The 16,291-nt window shown below is 52.9% G+C and overlaps 1 protein-coding gene across 1 annotated transcript in view; it reads right to left on the bottom strand.

The window, feature by feature from the left end:
- The window catches only part of ARL15 (ADP ribosylation factor like GTPase 15), a 350,669-nt gene that overhangs the window by 223,264 nt on the left and 111,114 nt on the right, over window positions 1–16,291 (bottom strand). Inside the window, exon 2 of the mRNA XM_036279339.1 lies at window positions 7,769–7,913. Coding sequence (XP_036135232.1) covers window positions 7,769–7,913 — 145 coding nt within the window. The remainder of the gene's footprint in view (window positions 1–7,768; window positions 7,914–16,291) is intronic.

Here is a 16,291-nt window from a genome sequence, read left to right as displayed (position 1 = left end):
ACCCTCCTGCCCACCTTCCGTCCCTGCTGCACACACAGATGCTGTGCTCCACCCTCCTGCCCACCTTCCGTCCCTGCTGCACACACAGACGCTGTTCTCCACCCTCCTGCCCACCTTCAGTCCCTGCTGCACACACAGACGCTGTTCTCCACCCTCCTGCCCACCTTCAGTGGCTGCTGCACACACAGACTCAGCAAACCGGCACCGACCCCTCCCTTCTTTCCTGTCCTCACCCAGGCCCCTGGCACCCGGTGCCCCAGACTTCTCACACATGACTGGGTGTGTCCCTCCGGGAATTAGCAGAAAGCTCGTCCACTTCTATTCTTGTGTGGAACACACGAGCATTCATTCCACCTGGTCCTACCGACCAACCACCCCTGACCCCACCCCACCCCACCCCCACCACACAGTGATTTAAGTTGTCAAATGTGCTGGCCCAGTGTTGCTCGTTCTATTCTATTATCCTTCTAGTATTGATAGAATCTATATTAATGTGACCTCTCTTCATTCCTGATATTATTAATGAGCGTCTTTAATTCTTTTTCCTGGTCCATGTGGCTAGAGGTTTGTGATGTTATTGATCTTCTCAAAGAACCAGCTTTTAGTTCCAGTGATTTTACTGTTTTTCTACTTCACTGATTTCCACTTTGACCTAGATTATCTCTTCCCTTCTTACTTTAGGGTCAGTCCATCCTTCTCTTTTCGTTCCTTAGGTAGAAGCCGGGGTCCTTCCTTGCTGACATCGGCGCAGCTGTAAGATGTCCCCGAGTCCCGCGCAGAGGCAGCTGCAGCTTCCGATAAGCGGCACTTCCACTCGGTGCAAAGTGCTCCAGTTCCCCTTTGGAAGTCGCCTGTGCTCCGTGGCGCATCTAGAAGTCACTCAATTTCCAGGTATTTGAGGGCTTCTCCAGAGATCGCGTTTTTGATTTCTAGTTCAATTCCACTGTGGTCTGAGAACATATTTGGTGTGATTTGAATCCTTTTAAACAAATTGAGACTTGTTTTATGTCTTACATTAATGTTCCACAGGCACTTGAGAAGAAGGTCCTCTACGGTTGGGTAGAATATTCTATAAATGTTCATTAGGTCAACCTGGCTGATAGCACTGTTCAAGTCTATGACATCCTGGCTGATTTTCTTCCCACATGTTCTATCAATAATTAAGAGAAAGTACTGAAATCTCTGACTATAAAGTGGATTTCTCCATTTCCCTCTTGAGTTCTGTCAGTTTTTTCTTTTGTCTGTTTTAAAGCTGTTATTAGATACGCAAATGTTTAGCACCGTTGTGCCCTCGTGATTAAATGGTCTCTTCATCATTATAAATAATATCCTATCCCCAGTATTCTTCTTTGCTCTAAAATCCACATTAATCTGATGTTAACACAGTCGGTCCAACTTTCTTTGGACAACTATCAGCATGATAGATCATTTCTCATCCTTTTAATTTTAACCCATTTGTCTTTATATTTAAAGTTTGTTTCCTTAAGTCTGCATATAGTTGGGTCTTGCTTTTCTGGATACAAGCATATCAATCTTAGCTTCTTATCAATCTCAGCCTTTTAGCTGAAGAGTCTAGACCATTTACATTTAATGTGATTACCGATGGTTAGGTTTAAATCTATCACCTTGCTACTACTTGCCTCATCTATTCCTTTTTTTTTAATCTTTTCTCTGCCTTCTGATTAAATGTTTTTGGTAATCCCATCTTATCTCATTTGTTGCTTTATTTGCTTTATTGGCTACCTCTATTATTTTAGTGGTTGTTTTAGTGTTTACAGTACATCTTTAACTTATTACACAACCTATCTTCAAGTGTTACTGTATCACTTCACATATAAGAACCCTACAATATGCCCTGGCCAGTTTGCCTCAGCGGTTAGAGCGTCAGCCCACGGACCAGAGAGTCCTGGGTTTGATTCCCACTAAGGGCACGTACTTTCATTGCAGTTTGTCCCTGGCCCCGGTTGGTGTCATGTGAGTGGCAACCAGTCGATGTGTCTCTCTCACGTCGATGTTTCTCTCTCTCTCTCTTCCCCCCTCTCTCCCTCTCACTCTATCTGAAGATAAATGCAAAAATGTCCTCAGGTGAGGATGAAAAAAAAAAAAAAAAAAAGAACCTTACAATAGTGCAGTTCCCTTTCCCCTGTGACTTTATTCTGCTGTTTTCATGCATTCTGCTATGACATGTCATGAGCCTCACAGCATGTTGTTGTTGTTTTCAAACATCTTTTAAAGAGACAAGTAACAAGAACTGAATCTTGTATATTTACCTACATAGTCACCATTTCTGGTCTTTTCATTCCTTTGTACAGATCCAGATTTCCAACTGGAATTTTTTTATTTCTGTCTGAAGTCCTCCTTGAACATTTCTTATAATCCTGGACTCCTAGCAATAGATTACTTTAGCTTTCTGTGTGTATCAAAAGGACTTTATCTTGCTTCTCTTTTTTGAAAGATATTTTTACTGGTGTAGGTTGATAATTTTTTCCCTTCACTACTTTCAAGAAGACGATTCTTCACTCTGTCTTCTGCTTTGTATTATTTCCAGTGAGAAATATGGTGTCACCCTTATTTTGTTTTCCCTCTATAACATCTTTTATCTGCTCTCAAGATTTTCTCTTTGCATACTCAGGTTCTCCAGAGAAACAGAACTAACAGGATGCGTGTGTATATGTAGAAAGATATCTATGGAAATGACTCACACAATTACAGAGGTTGGCAGTTCCAAAATCCGCAGGGCGGGTCTGCAGGCGGGGGTCCTGGAATTGCTGATGCTGCACTTCAAGCCCGAAGGCCAATGATGCAGAATTCCTTCTTGCTCAGATGAAATTAGTCTTTTGTTCTATTCAGGCCTTCAACTAATTGGGTGAGGCCCACCCACACTCCAGAGAGAGCAATCTGCTTTACTCAAAATTCACTGATTTAGATATTAACTTCATCCAAAAACTCTCTCACAGAAACATCCAGAATAAATGTTTCATCGCATTTTTTAGTACTGTGGCCCAGCCACATTGGCACATAAAAGTAACCACCCCACTGTTTACCACCAGTGCTGAGTGAATTCATCTGAATGTGCTTGGTGTTCTGTTGGTCTCTCTTATGCTTGGGGTTCAGGGAGCTTCTTGGATCCAAGTTTATAGTTTTCTTCAAGTTCAAAAATGCTTTGGCTATTATCTCTTCTAATATTTTTTTGTCCCTTTCTCTACCCCCTCACCTTCACAGACGCCAATCACCTGCATGTCAGGTAACCTGTCAGTCGGCCCAGCTCACTGATGCTCTTTGCATCTTCTCCTCTTTCTGTCTTTACTTTGAACAACCCTAATGTCAGTGATTTCAAGGTTATTAATCTTTTCTTCAACATTGTCTAATCTGTCATTCATTCCATTTAGTGCCTATTTCATTTCAAATACTATCGTGTTTGCCACTAAAAATTTTTTACTGTTTTTTCTTTTGTATCTTCTATATCTCTCCTTAACTTTAAGAAGAGATAGAATTCAATTATAAGTTTTAATGTATTTCTTTGCTAATTCTAATATCTTTGTCGGTTCTGAGTCAGTTTCAATTCACTGATTCATTATTCGTCTCATTATGAAGCACGTTTTCCTGCCCCTTTGTATGCCTGGTAATTTTTGATTGAATGTCAGACATTGTGAATTTCACCGTGTGAAGTGTTAGAAAATTTTGTTTTCTGCATATGTTACACAGCTTTGCCACAGGATGCCTTAAAGTTATTAGGAAACTTCCAGACTTCAGTCTTAATGTGACTTATTAGGTGGGTCGGAGACGTGCTCAGTTTAGAGCTAAGGCCCAAGGCAAGACCTTCCTGAACACTCTACCCAATACCCTGTATATTACAGCTGTTCCAGGCCAGTTAGTGAAAACAGGCAGAACTCTCCGCCCCATGTGAATGCCAGGCACCGCTCCCTCTAGCCCTTTCCAGGGGTCCTTTCCGGCGCGTTGAGTTTGCTCGTGTGCGTGCGCTGAACACCTTGCTGGATACCCGAGGCAGACCCTCTGAAGATGACGAGGGTTCTGTTTGTCAACCCTCTCTTCTCCTGTACCGTGTCCCATGACCTCCAGCTGCCTTGACTTCCATTCCCAGCTCCACCTGGTCAGGGCAGGCAGCCCCCGAGCCCCACCGAGTTCTCACTAGACCCGTGCCACAGCCGGGGACTCTCTCAGGCAGGAAGCTGGGCAACTGTGGGGCTCATCTCATGTGTTCTCATCTCTCAGGGGTGACTAGCCTTTTAAAAAAACAAAACATATGTTATCGAATTTATTGCGGTTTCATTGATTAATAGAATTATATAGGTTTCAAGTGTTCGATTCTATAATACATCTAATACATCATTTGTGTACTGTATTGTGCGTTCATCACCCAGAGTCTAGTCTCCACCCATCACCGCTGGTCTCCCCTCCACCTCTTCCACCTGCCCACACCCCCTTTCCATCTGGAAACAGTTTTCAAGAAAGGGAATAACCTTGTTGCTTGATACTTACTTTCTTGAAAACTGTTTCATATATTCCGTCTGGTTTTGGGGGAGAAGGTTCAGTTACTGCAGGTGGGAGGGTAAACCAGTTCTAGTCCCCGTGTCTCTCCGGAATCAGGAGTCTTCACTCATCCTTGCACTGGCTGCTCTCTACAGCCTCTTGGGTGTCTGCTTCTCCCCGACCCCTCTGCCCACCTGCATGCTGCCCTGGCACCTTCCCTCACAGACACACGTGCCCTGAACTCGACTTCCTCTGTCTCTGTCTACCTCCTCGCCCGAGGAATCCGGGTGCAGTCTCCGCCAAGGGGTCGACGAGTGAAAGGACAGTCTCCGCCCACTTCCTCTGCGGGCTCCCCACCCCTTCAGGCTTCAGGTTCGTTTCTAAGCTAACACTCTACTGGGGCCGTCACTGGTCATTAATGACCACGCTGTCACCGCACGCAATGGTGCGCTCTCAGATTTTAGACTCTGTCTATACTGTTTCACCTGGTTTCTAACCTCTTGATCATATTGGACTTACACAGTCCTATCCAGAACTGCCTATTTGGGGTCCTTGTCTAATGCAGGCGCTCGAGTGTCCTCTCCCAAGGTCAAGGACTTTGCCTGTGTAGTTCATCGAGGCGTCCTCGGGGCCTACAGCAGTGGCAGCCCCATGACAGGCATTGAAGAAACGCAGAAGGAATGAACAGAACACAGCTGGTCGGTAGCCCTCTCCTCCTCTCCCTCCACTCTCACCCTGACCGGCTCGCCCCACCCACATTCAGCCACCTCTCAAGTCTGCGTCCCCAGCTACAGACCTCTGCAGCGAGCCTGTCGTCTGGCATCAGGATCGCTGTTGGAAGGCCTGCCAACACCTCGAAATGATCGTGTCCTCAGCAAACTCGTCATCTTTCCTTTTGAAACTGCCGGTCACGTTCTCCCTCCTTTTCGTGATGCACCAGTCACCAGGCTCGAAACCTGAGTCAGATGCGATCATTTCCTCGTCCTCTGCGCTCTGGTAGCCAATGCGGCCGTCACCCTCGCGGGACCAAGCACACCTGACTCCAGCCCTCCATCCCCACAATCACAGCGGAGCTGGCTCACCGCCACCGGCCGGTCTCTCTCGCCTCGGGGCACGGCACACCCTGCGCCTCTACGTCCTGGGCCCCAGCCCAGCAACACCACTAACTGCTCTCTGACGGCCCCTATGCTTCTACCCACTCCCCTCGTCCCACCCTCTTGCTCAGCGCCTACCCTCACATGGGGCCTCCCCATCCCCCACGTTAGGAATGTTCACTCTCTCTCTTAACTGTCATGTTTACACCACCCGCTATAGCACACATCACGTTCTGTCTTAGCACCTGGGATATATTAAACATCCCATAAGTGTAAACTGTTTGTCATTACAACACTTATCTTCCTAACCTGGGTGTAAACTTCTTGATGGCAGGGATCTCCAGAGAGGCCTCCAAAAGGCACTGTGCCCGGTGCAGAACCATGACAACTCACAGAAGCCTGCCGTTCAAAAAGTCAGCCAACTCACTGCCTAATCCATCAGAAAGGCATCAGCACACAGCACCAGGGCCGGTTCCAGGACAAGAAAACATGATTAAAACCTTTAATAAAAGCAAACACAAAACAAATTCCGTAGCAGCTTACAAATAAAAAAATTATAAATGTATTATTTACAGAAAATTTTTTTCATTAGCATTCCCAACTGCAGGTCTAGCTAGAGTGTATCTTGTTTCGAGCTCCGAGAAGTGAAAAACAGTTGCTCTTACACATTTGGGGTAAAGTTATTTTGCCTTAAGTGAATTATTAAGCCCTGGCTGGGGGGTTCAGATGGTTGGAGCATCGTCCCATACACCGAAAGGCTGCGGGTTCAATCCCTGGTCAGGGCACATGCGGGAGGCAATCGATCAATATTTTTCTCTCTCTCTCTTTCATGCCCCCTTCTTCTCTCTCTAAAATCAATAAAAACATATCCTCGAGTGAGGATTTAAAAAAATAAAAGCATCATTAAGTTAATTAAGTTTGTATAATTACATAACATATTTCGCAAGAGATATCCACAGTTTTACAAACAGCAAATACGCACTCGATCAGAAGTCCTAAGCCCTTACTCCTCTTACCATTCGACTCCTCGGTTCCACCAACCACGCTCTGCGGACACGGAGATGTGGAGCGAGCGTGTCCCAGGCCCCTCCGCCTTCACACAGGCTTCCCTCCGTCCCGAAGTCTTCTCTCTTCTCCCACCCCTCTCTTGGCCCGCCCGTCTGCCAGGCTCACTTATCTTCGAGATCCAACACAGAAAACCCCACGGCGCACCCTTCCCTTCCCCCATCCCAAGCCACACGGGCCACGCCTCCGCTTTTGCACATTTCCGGACGTGAGCTCCTTGTCTACGTGGCCGGTGGACCGAGTCTCGGGAACGCTGGGAGCGTTGCTATTCCCAGGTCCTGTCACCGCACATGGCTCAGAGGAGGAGCCCCGACAAAGCTGGCTGCAGGAACAACCTCTCCGCCTGTCCCAGACAACGTCTCGCCGTCGGCTCCTCCCCGACAGCCCCGCTCTTCCTCTCCCCCACTGTCCCCCACTGTCCACTTACACTCGGCTTCCCGGCTTCGTGTCAGGGAGAAAGAGGGAGCATTTGGGGGGAGACAAAAGCTCTGGGTCAGCACTGGACGCGTGGGGCCGGATGATTCTTAGTGGTGGGGCTGCCCTCACCGGGGATTTTCAGCAGCCCAACAGAAGTGAGTGGCACCCCTCCCAGCTCTGACAACCAGAACGTCCCCAGGCGTGGCCCAGTCTCCCTGATGGGGAGTCCCTGCCTCAGCCGGCTTTCCTGGGCCGTCTCGGGGAACAGCACGGTCAGCCTGGTCTGTGGTCCCGGCACCAACTCTCTCTGGAGACAACGAGGAGGGAAGAAGGATGATTCATTGGTCACCCTGTTCAGGGACCCACGTAAGTGGGCAACAGCGACACTCGGTGGGAGCGGCCACTCACGGGGCCTGTCCTCGCCACCGTCACAGGACGAGAAGTCCAGGTCTCGGGCTCAGCGGTGAGGCTGTCCTGAAGGCGACGTGCTCAGGGGCACTGCAGTGACCAAGGACACGCAGAGGGGCGGCAGGTTACGGTTATGGAGCCCCTCCCACCTACTCTGGAAACCAGGTAGAGCAGCTGACAGCAAAACAAAGAAGCTGGAGCACTTCACCACACATGGCGGGGGGGGGGGGTCCCCCAGTAGGAAAGGAACGAGACCGTCTCGGGGGGAGCGAGAGAACGGGCCGGGCACCCACCTGTGGTCGACACGACGTGCTCAGGGCTTTCACTGCAGAGCCTGGACAGCAGACTGGTCTTGCCGGAGCCCGTGAGGCCTATGCACACCAGGTCATACTCGGGGCGCGCGGGCGGAGGTCCCTTGCAGCACAGTGCTCGAAAACACTGCCGAGAGAGGGGGTGCGGATTAAATATGAGATGGACACAGAGCTCAGCGACACTTCAGTGGTCACTGAGAAGTAGTTAAATAACCGTTTCCTTAGGAGGACGAAGGTACCTTCGCAGGGGAGAAACCAGAGGGGCCCACCTTCACTGAATGATCCAAGTTTCCTCCCCCAGGAATGACATGGATTCGGCTCGTCAGGTGCACGGGGAGGGTGCGCATCACCACTGGGCTTTCCTGCCCGGGACGCACACCTGGACATACACCTGGGGAAGCCGCCTGGGCCAGTCGGGGGGCGTCCTGCAGGGCAACGTCTCAAAAGTCCAACAGCAGCTGAAGAACAGCCGTCGGAGGGCTGAAGAGACGGGATAACCGAACACGGTGCCCCCCGGCTGGACCGGGCTCGAGCCGGGGAAAGGCTCACAGTGACCCTGGGACCACAGGCCGCACAGACTGCGCACCAGATGACAGCACGTGGGGGGTGCTTCCCGGCCGGGACCGCGGCACTGTGGTGGCGCAGAGGTCACTGTTCTGAAAACGCACACATGAGGTATTCAGAGGTCGAGAGTCCTGGCAGCTGCCAGTAACTGGCTGGGGAAATGCCAGCTCTCCAGCACCGCCCCCCGTGTGTGCAGGGGATCGTGACAGAGCCACACGGGGAGGCCCACGGCCCGCGGCGCCGAGCAAACCGTCCACGGAAGTTCCCCAGCCAGTCGTGCAGCGCGCTGGCATCACTCCCGAGAAAAGCGTCCATCAGTCCTTCCGTGCCGTCCCCGCAGATGGCACCGCCCTCCGACCGCGGCTCAATCCTGTCTCAGGTCGTGGGCCTCGGGCATCAGGATCGGCTGCGCGGTCCGTGCACGAGCCGTCCGCCCGGCAAGAGGTGGAGACGAGGACGCTGGGGGACTGGAAGTCACTCCCGCCGTTCTGATCTGTCCACTCCGGACACGATACTAGGGGCCAGCGGAGGGCCAGCTGGCGGAGCCTGAGGCAGCTGGGCCTGCGTGACGGCAGGAAGAGCGGACAGCGGGCAGCCCTACGGGTGCGGGGCACCCCGACACCCTGAGAAGGAACTAGAACAAGCCAGTGCTGACTCCTCACTCAGATCTCTCATAGAACAGCTGGGTCCCTCTCTCCCGCCCTTCTCCTGTCTCGTCAGCCAACATGTCTGTCCCGCCACCTCTGTCAGGGCTCCAGGCCACGGTCCCCGCACACCATCGGCGCTCGCCACGGGTCCCAGACATCCATTCCTGCCCTCTCCCCTCCACCCTCTGCCATCACTTATAGAACGAAAGCTGATCACGCCCACTTAACCCCGTTCCATGCCTCCCACCGCTCGTGGGCCCAAACCCTGATGGGGGGCTACAAGGCGCTCCGTGGGCTCCGTCAGCCCCGCCCCGGCCTCCTCCCATCGCCCCCCCAGGGCCCCTCCAGCCGTGCTGGCTCTGGAACCCGCGGCACTCCAGCGTGCTGGCCCTCCTCCCAGCTCTCGGGCAGCGAGCTCCTCACGGCGTCCAGGTCTCGCCCAGCACGCCCGCGGGGCCACCGCGATCCTGACCATGGCCAGAACCCGCGCCAGGCCCTCGCGCACGGCTGTGAGCTCACCACCATGACTCCGACAGGCTCCTAATGGTCAGACGGCCCGTCTTCCTCCCAGTGTCCCGCCTCGGGACGCACCCGCAGTCAGAGCCCTGGAAGGAAGCTGAGGGCATTCGAGTTGCGCCTACGAGAAGAGGGCGAGCAAAGACGAGCAGGAGCCTCGGCCGGCGCTCTCTGGGCTTCGGGAAGGTCGTGTGGAGACGAGAAACTGGACACGTCGCCTTGCTTCGATGCCGGAGGTTCCCCCAGACCCGAAGCGTGGTTCTGATGGACGGAATATCTTTTCTCTGTACGACGGAGCTTCTTAGTCTCAGATTCCCCTTTCCTCGGCTCTAAGAGGGCCTGACCACTTCGGGAAGCAGATCTGGGACCATCCCGTCCACGTGCTTCACGTGGGTATAAAAGTCGAGCGCGTCTCCTCAGTCTTTCCAAGGCGGCCTCCTGACGACTCCCGACCGCCTTCGCACGGCGACCCTCCCCCGCAGCCAGGTGGGCTGCCCGCCAGGCCTCGCGGGGCTGCCATCACGCCTCCTCCCACAGGAGTCAGGGCCCTGTGAGCCGCATTCTGGGTGCAAACACTGCGCTTCCCGGGCTTGTGCGAAGTCCGGCTGCCACCATCTGACTTTCTGCAAACTTTTCCTTATTCGTGAAAAAACAAGTTTCCGAGGCTCAACGACAGTCTTTCTATGAGACAGGTGTATGTATGTTGTGCATGCACGTGTGCTGTGTGTGTGTATGCATGCATGATGTGTGGTGTGTGCGCATGTGTGCATGGTGCATGTTGTGTGTGCGTGCTGTGTTCATGTGTATACATTTGTTGTGTGTATATTGTGTGTTCTGTGTGCATGTATGCTGTGTTCATGTGTGTGATAAGTGTGTTGTGGCTACTGTTTTATGCATGCACGGCATGTGTGTTGCGTATGTATATGTATGCATGATGTGTGTTATGGTACACTGTTGTGTATCTATGCATGTATGTGTGTGCGTATGCTGTGTTCGTGTGTATAAGCATGTGTGTATATTGTGTTTTGTGTATGTGTGTGCATTGTGTGTGAGGGTATGCATGTGTTTGCGCATGCATGTGAAATGTGCGTGTTCATATGTGCACGCGGGCACACTGCACGGTCGTGCATTCCCTCCCAGACAGCCACTGGGAAGCTCTGCCAGGTGCAGCTGTGGTGGCGGCACCACAGTCCCCGCGGTCTCTCTTCCTGGGCTGCTTCCACCTCTGCAGGGGGCGGGGGAGCCCCTGCCCCGCTGTCACTCCACTGCCACGCAGAGTCTCAGCTGGAACCCCCGGACTATCTCTGACTAGGTAAACCAGCTCTCAGGAGCCTTCAACACTCGCTGGTTACTGCATGGCTCTCGTTAAAGCATTGGTACACCGTTATGACGCAACGATTTGGCCAAAAGTTCCAGAACTTCTTCATTTTCTTAAAATCCAGAGAGTAAAAAATGTTGCAGCTAAGCCCAATCATATCTCTGTCACTGGTCATTTACTCCAAGTCACCGAAGACACATCTGACATAAAAAGCAATTTAGCAACAGCATTCTCCTCCACTCTCTCCTCTGACCCCTCCCTCTCTGTCTGCCCAGGGACGGCGCCTCCACCCCAGGTTCCGATGGCAGATGTGAAAACACCCCACATGAACCTCTCCTTGCCCCCGGTCTCTCTCCTGATCTCAGAGTCTGTGTTCCCAACTGTCCTGGGGAACCTAAACTAAATCTGGATAAAACATCCCCCTGCAACCCACAGCATATGGAAATAGGTATTTTGGACCAAAAAGAGCCTAAAGGTTAGGTTGACAATTATTACAAGGCAGAATCTTTGAAATAAATCACAGAACCTCTAAATATTGATTTGAAACAAATAAATCCAATGGTTAAACAGGAATCGTGTCAGATGCTGAGCCAATAAAACACTTTTAAGACTATGTTGTTTCAAATGGGGGGCAACACCCGTGTTTTTCTGAGTCACCACCTAAAAACCTCTAAGAAGTTTTTACTGGTTTTTCGTTTTGAAACTTAATGAAGCTTCGGATCTCATAGTCAATTTACTTAAAACGACTCATTTGGCCCCCAGACTACACTGTCCCGAAGTTCATTGTGTCTGCCTCCCAGAGCAGCCCGCATTGTGGGGAGCGAGCCCTTTCACGGGGCACAATGCGGAGCACAATGCTGTCGGCGGTCCTGACAGCAGGTGGCGAACTCTGGCCCCATTCCCAGGCCAGACACTGGGGCATTGTGAGGCTGCTCAGCGGCCCACGCTCAGGCTCCCGCGGTGAACCGGTGAGGTCTGAGCACTGTCCGCCCTCCCCTTCTTCAGGAGGGTGCTGGGGGCCCCCGCCATGCCCAGTGCTCCCAGGAAGGCACAGAACGGGCAGGTACCTTCATCCCGAAACTTGTGTTCCTAAGGTGTTACAGGCGACAGCAGTTTCCCTGGGCGAGGGCCTGGCAGCCAGCCCACCATGCTGCCCAGGCTGCGGCCGTCCCCTCCCACCAGCACACAGCACCTCCGGGTGTCCCCCATCCAGTCCAACCCAGCACCCGGCAGCACGGGTGTCCCCCATCCGGTCCCACCCAGCACCCGGCAGCCCGGGTGTCCCCCATCCGGTCCAACCCAGCACCTGGCAGCACGGTGTCCCCCATCCGGTCCAACCCAGCACCCAGCAGCCCGGGCCCTGATGCGCTGTGATGACAGCCCTGTGCGGGGCGGCGAGGCCCTGGTCTCCGTCACCTGGACTGCTCCAGCGCCAGGCCTTTCCCAGGGTTCTGGAGACCTGTCTGTCACAGCACAGTGTACCCTCCTGCTCTGTCAGGATGCAGGACCCCACCCTCGTCCACAAACTGCTGCAAATGCTGAAGGTAGGCGACCCTGTGAGGGGCCGGGAGTCACCAGGAGAACTGACTCCGCACAGATCAGATCGTCTGGAGCTGGAGCGTGGACTCGCCACGAGGCATCAGCCCAACCTTCGGGATGTCGGCTTGAAGGAGGGTGAGCACACATACCGGGGACAAGAAATACGCTAAAGCTGAACCTCGAGGGCAAAACGAGGACCTGCACCCCAGCCTGACGGCCCAGCCCCAAGGCAGCAGCTCAACATGTCCCTGTTTGTGTCGGGGACGGTGCCCAGGCTGGTCGGTCTGACAGATCACTGTCTCAGCAGGTGCTCAGAGCAGAAGGGCTCCACAACCTGACACGGGAAGGCGCTCCTTAAGCGCTTCATGGGGTGTCTCAGTTCCCTCCACGCCTCCACCCCAGCAAGTCCAGGAGGGCCCTGGTCCTGAGCAGCCAGAGGGCCGGCCTCGCCCTGGTCCTCTGCTCCCTGGCAGCACCACGCCCTCGTTTCCCCTCCTGCCCTTGGGACACGTTTCTCCCGCTGCCATTACCATGGAGCCCGGGAATGTGTTCTGACTGGGACGGGGCTCGCTGATGGGGTCACACACTGCCCTGAAGACGTGTTCCCCCTGATACCGGTCCACAGTGGGACTGCACAGCTCTCTAGGGCACCAGCGAGCAGGAGCAAGTCGGGCCGGGCCCTGCGGCTGCTGCCCACCGGCCCGGCGCCCAACCCCTCGCCTGCCTTTGGGCACATGGCGTTTGTCTCCACGGATGCTCTGTGTTCATGATGAATAATGACTTTATTCTGAGCATCACCTCACTCGGCTGAGGCTCTGTGTCCTGCTGGAAGATCGTCTCCAGTCAGTTCGGGGCTCCCCCAGGCCTGCCGTCACCCCACCACTCTCCCCTCCCGGGTCCACACAGGTCTCAACAAAACAGCCTGCAGCGCCCCGCGGCGGTGAGGCCGACCTTGGTGCCACGCAAGCTCAAGTGCAGCCGGACGCTACTCAAAAGCAAGGCAAATGCACCCGTACACTGACGTGGATCCCTGCCCGAGTAATTGGGCTTCAAAGCCAAAAACAGGCCCCCGGACATTCTGACCTTCATCAGCTCTCACAACAAACAAGAAGTTATTAAAAGGATGTCAATTTCTAGGCGTGTTTCCTACTTTCAATAAATAAAATATTAAGAGGTCTGTAAACATTTAAAACTACATGATTTCAAATGTTTTCCAAGTCTGTAATGGTCAGATAGGGGTCGGTCTTTGCAAATACAACCGACATGCCTCACGGGACTTGAGAGAGGCATCTGAGCTCTGGAGAAGGCGTGAGGAAGGATGGATGTCCCGACAACTAAAAAACAACAGGAAAAAACACAAAAGCGAGGGAAGCGAACACCACCGGGCACCAGCTGTCCGTGCTGCGTGTGCTTCATGCACGTACCCCTTGGGCCACCTCAATGAGAGGAGTGGCCCGTGCGTCCGGCGTGGAGAGCAGGAAACTGAGGCCCGGAGCGGAGAACTAAGTAGCCGACGTGCAGCTGGACCGCGGGCAGCCTGGCTCCGGGGCCGCCGCCGGAGCGGCCGGAATGCTGCGGCTCCGCGTGACCAGGTGGGTTCTGCATGAGGGCGGCACACCTGCAGGAGCACGTGCCCCGGACCCCGGGTCTGCAGCCAGGAACCAGAGCAGCAGAAGCAGGGTGTGCGTTGCTCCGAGGGACGGTGCTACGTGAGGAAGTGGACAGACGCACCGCTGGTGCGGGCCAGGCCAGGCCCAGGCTCACGCTGCGGGGCAGGGCCGCGCACCTGCAGGAGCACGTGCCCCGGACCCCGGGTCTGCAGCCAGGAACCAGAGCAGCAGAAGCAGGGTGTGCGTTGCTCCGAGGGACGGTGCTACGTGAGGAAGTGGACAGACGCACCGCTGGTGCGGGCCAGGCCAGGCCCGGCTCACGCTGCGGGGTAGGGCCGCGCACCTGCCACCGCGGGCCAGCACAGTGAGCAGGCAGCTCCTGCTGAATCGGGGACTGGAGGGGGGCTGGAGAGAACGCGGGGGGCTAGGAAGAGCTGTTGGCTCCCCTTTCGCACTCTGCTTCTTTCCTTTAACCCCTTTTGTCCCCCGGGAAGGACAGAGCTGGCCTGCCAGGGAACCCCTGCGGGCCGCAGATTTCTGATTCTGAGCTTGGGGGTCAGGGGAGAAACCGCTGAAGGAGCAGCGCTCAAACCGTCCCCTCCACACCTGTGTGAATCACACCCCATGAACTGAACCAATGAGCACGCGCTAAACGAAGCCACCGTGTCGGGTGAGTACGAAGGTAGGTGCACGAATTAACGGGCTGTGCGACATGCGTGTGAGGGAGATGGCCTACACCGAACACACACGCACCCACCCTTTCTTCCACCTCAAGGCGAAGAGCGGATTTCCAGTATGCCCGGTGCCTCGACGCGAACAGCAGGCCTTGCAGACCACGCCAAGAACCCCAGTTCCCAGCGGCACTGAGGGCAACAGCAGTGAGAAGCAGGCGGCGGGGTGCTGTGGCCAGGCCCCGCGGAAGCCTGCCCCCACATGACAAGAGCGATCTCCTTTCGGAGGTGAAAAATCCTGTGGCCCTTTAAGACCCTAATGGGCAAAACAATACGCTGTTTTTACAGAGGACGGGTCAGGCCTTCCCTCCAGGGCCGTGAGGCTGCCCTTCCAGAGGAGGCTCTGGCCCCGAACTGTCCCGGAGCCCAGGCTTCTGGCCAATACATCACACGGCCTCAGGACACCAAGTCTGTCTGCGCCTTACCCTTTGTATTTCTCAATCCACATTCCTTTTTGGGGTGAAATACTCCATTATTTCTGCTTTGTTCTGGGCTGTCTCCTGTCTCTGTCCCTATTAACTCGGGGCAACAAAAGAAACCAACAGAAGCAGAGGATTTCATGCTCAGCAGCTAGAGACACTGGCCTCGGGCTTTGCAGACATCTGAGGCTCTGAATGGGAGCGCGTCGCTGAGCTGAGCCAGACCGGGGACCCACGTGGCTCCCCGTCTGCGCATTGGTCACCCCATCAAGGCATCCAGAGACCTGGTTTTAAAAGTTAGCACATGTAGCAGATAATTAGAGCCAAGAGACTCTCATCCGAATTCTCACCTACTCCTCACTATCCAAAATTTCAGATCTTCTCATATCAGAAACAGATCGGGGGGGGGGGGGTGAGGTTATTTTCCTTTTCTTTTTTAAACTAAGGAGTTTAGGAAAAAGGCTAAGGAGAAACTAAATGTCTTTATTTTTAAGATGTAATTCTTTTATAATGGCTAGATGGAATATTGAATTTTTAAATATCAATTTTTATAATAACAGAATTATCCAATAAAAACCAGCAATAAATTCCCCAGGCATGACCGGCTATAATGAGAACCAAGCTTTATATGCATATTCATAAACATTCTCAGATCAGGGCTTCACCTGGGTCGGTTTCAGACACGCACTATTTTTTTTCTAATGAGCAAAGAAATACAAATTTAGCTCAAAGGGAGAGAGAGATTGATACATTGTTTATTAAACCTCTTTTATGGTCATCTGGACAGAATGTTTCTAAGCAGAAAGTAGGGCAGAAAAATATGTCACCATTTTTAATATTCCTTAACCAGGGCGTTTTTCTATATTTTATACACTTAAAGAATGAGTCAGGGGATGGAAATATTTTAAAACAGCAAGGCCTCCGGGCAGACCTTCAAGTAGATTTAAGTGCCATCTAAAAATCCACAGGAAAAATCCTACTAAGCAGATTCTCTCTGCTCTTGGTGCTTTTGGAACTGGGGATGGGAAGCCTGGTAACAGATGAGAGGAAAACAAAACAAAAAAAAAAATCAAACGAAAATTGTTTTTCTTGTCATCTCCAGCTGGAAATCCTATTGTGTGCTTTTGGGAAACAGCAGAGCCTTCTCTCATTTACTCTCCA

This window comes from Molossus molossus, unplaced genomic scaffold (genome assembly GCF_014108415.1).
Source record: "Molossus molossus isolate mMolMol1 unplaced genomic scaffold, mMolMol1.p scaffold_m16_p_3, whole genome shotgun sequence".
Lineage (NCBI taxonomy): Eukaryota > Metazoa > Chordata > Mammalia > Chiroptera > Molossidae > Molossus > Molossus molossus.
Note: the sequence above shows the minus strand (reverse complement) of the source record. Positions and strands in the feature narration are given on the sequence as shown.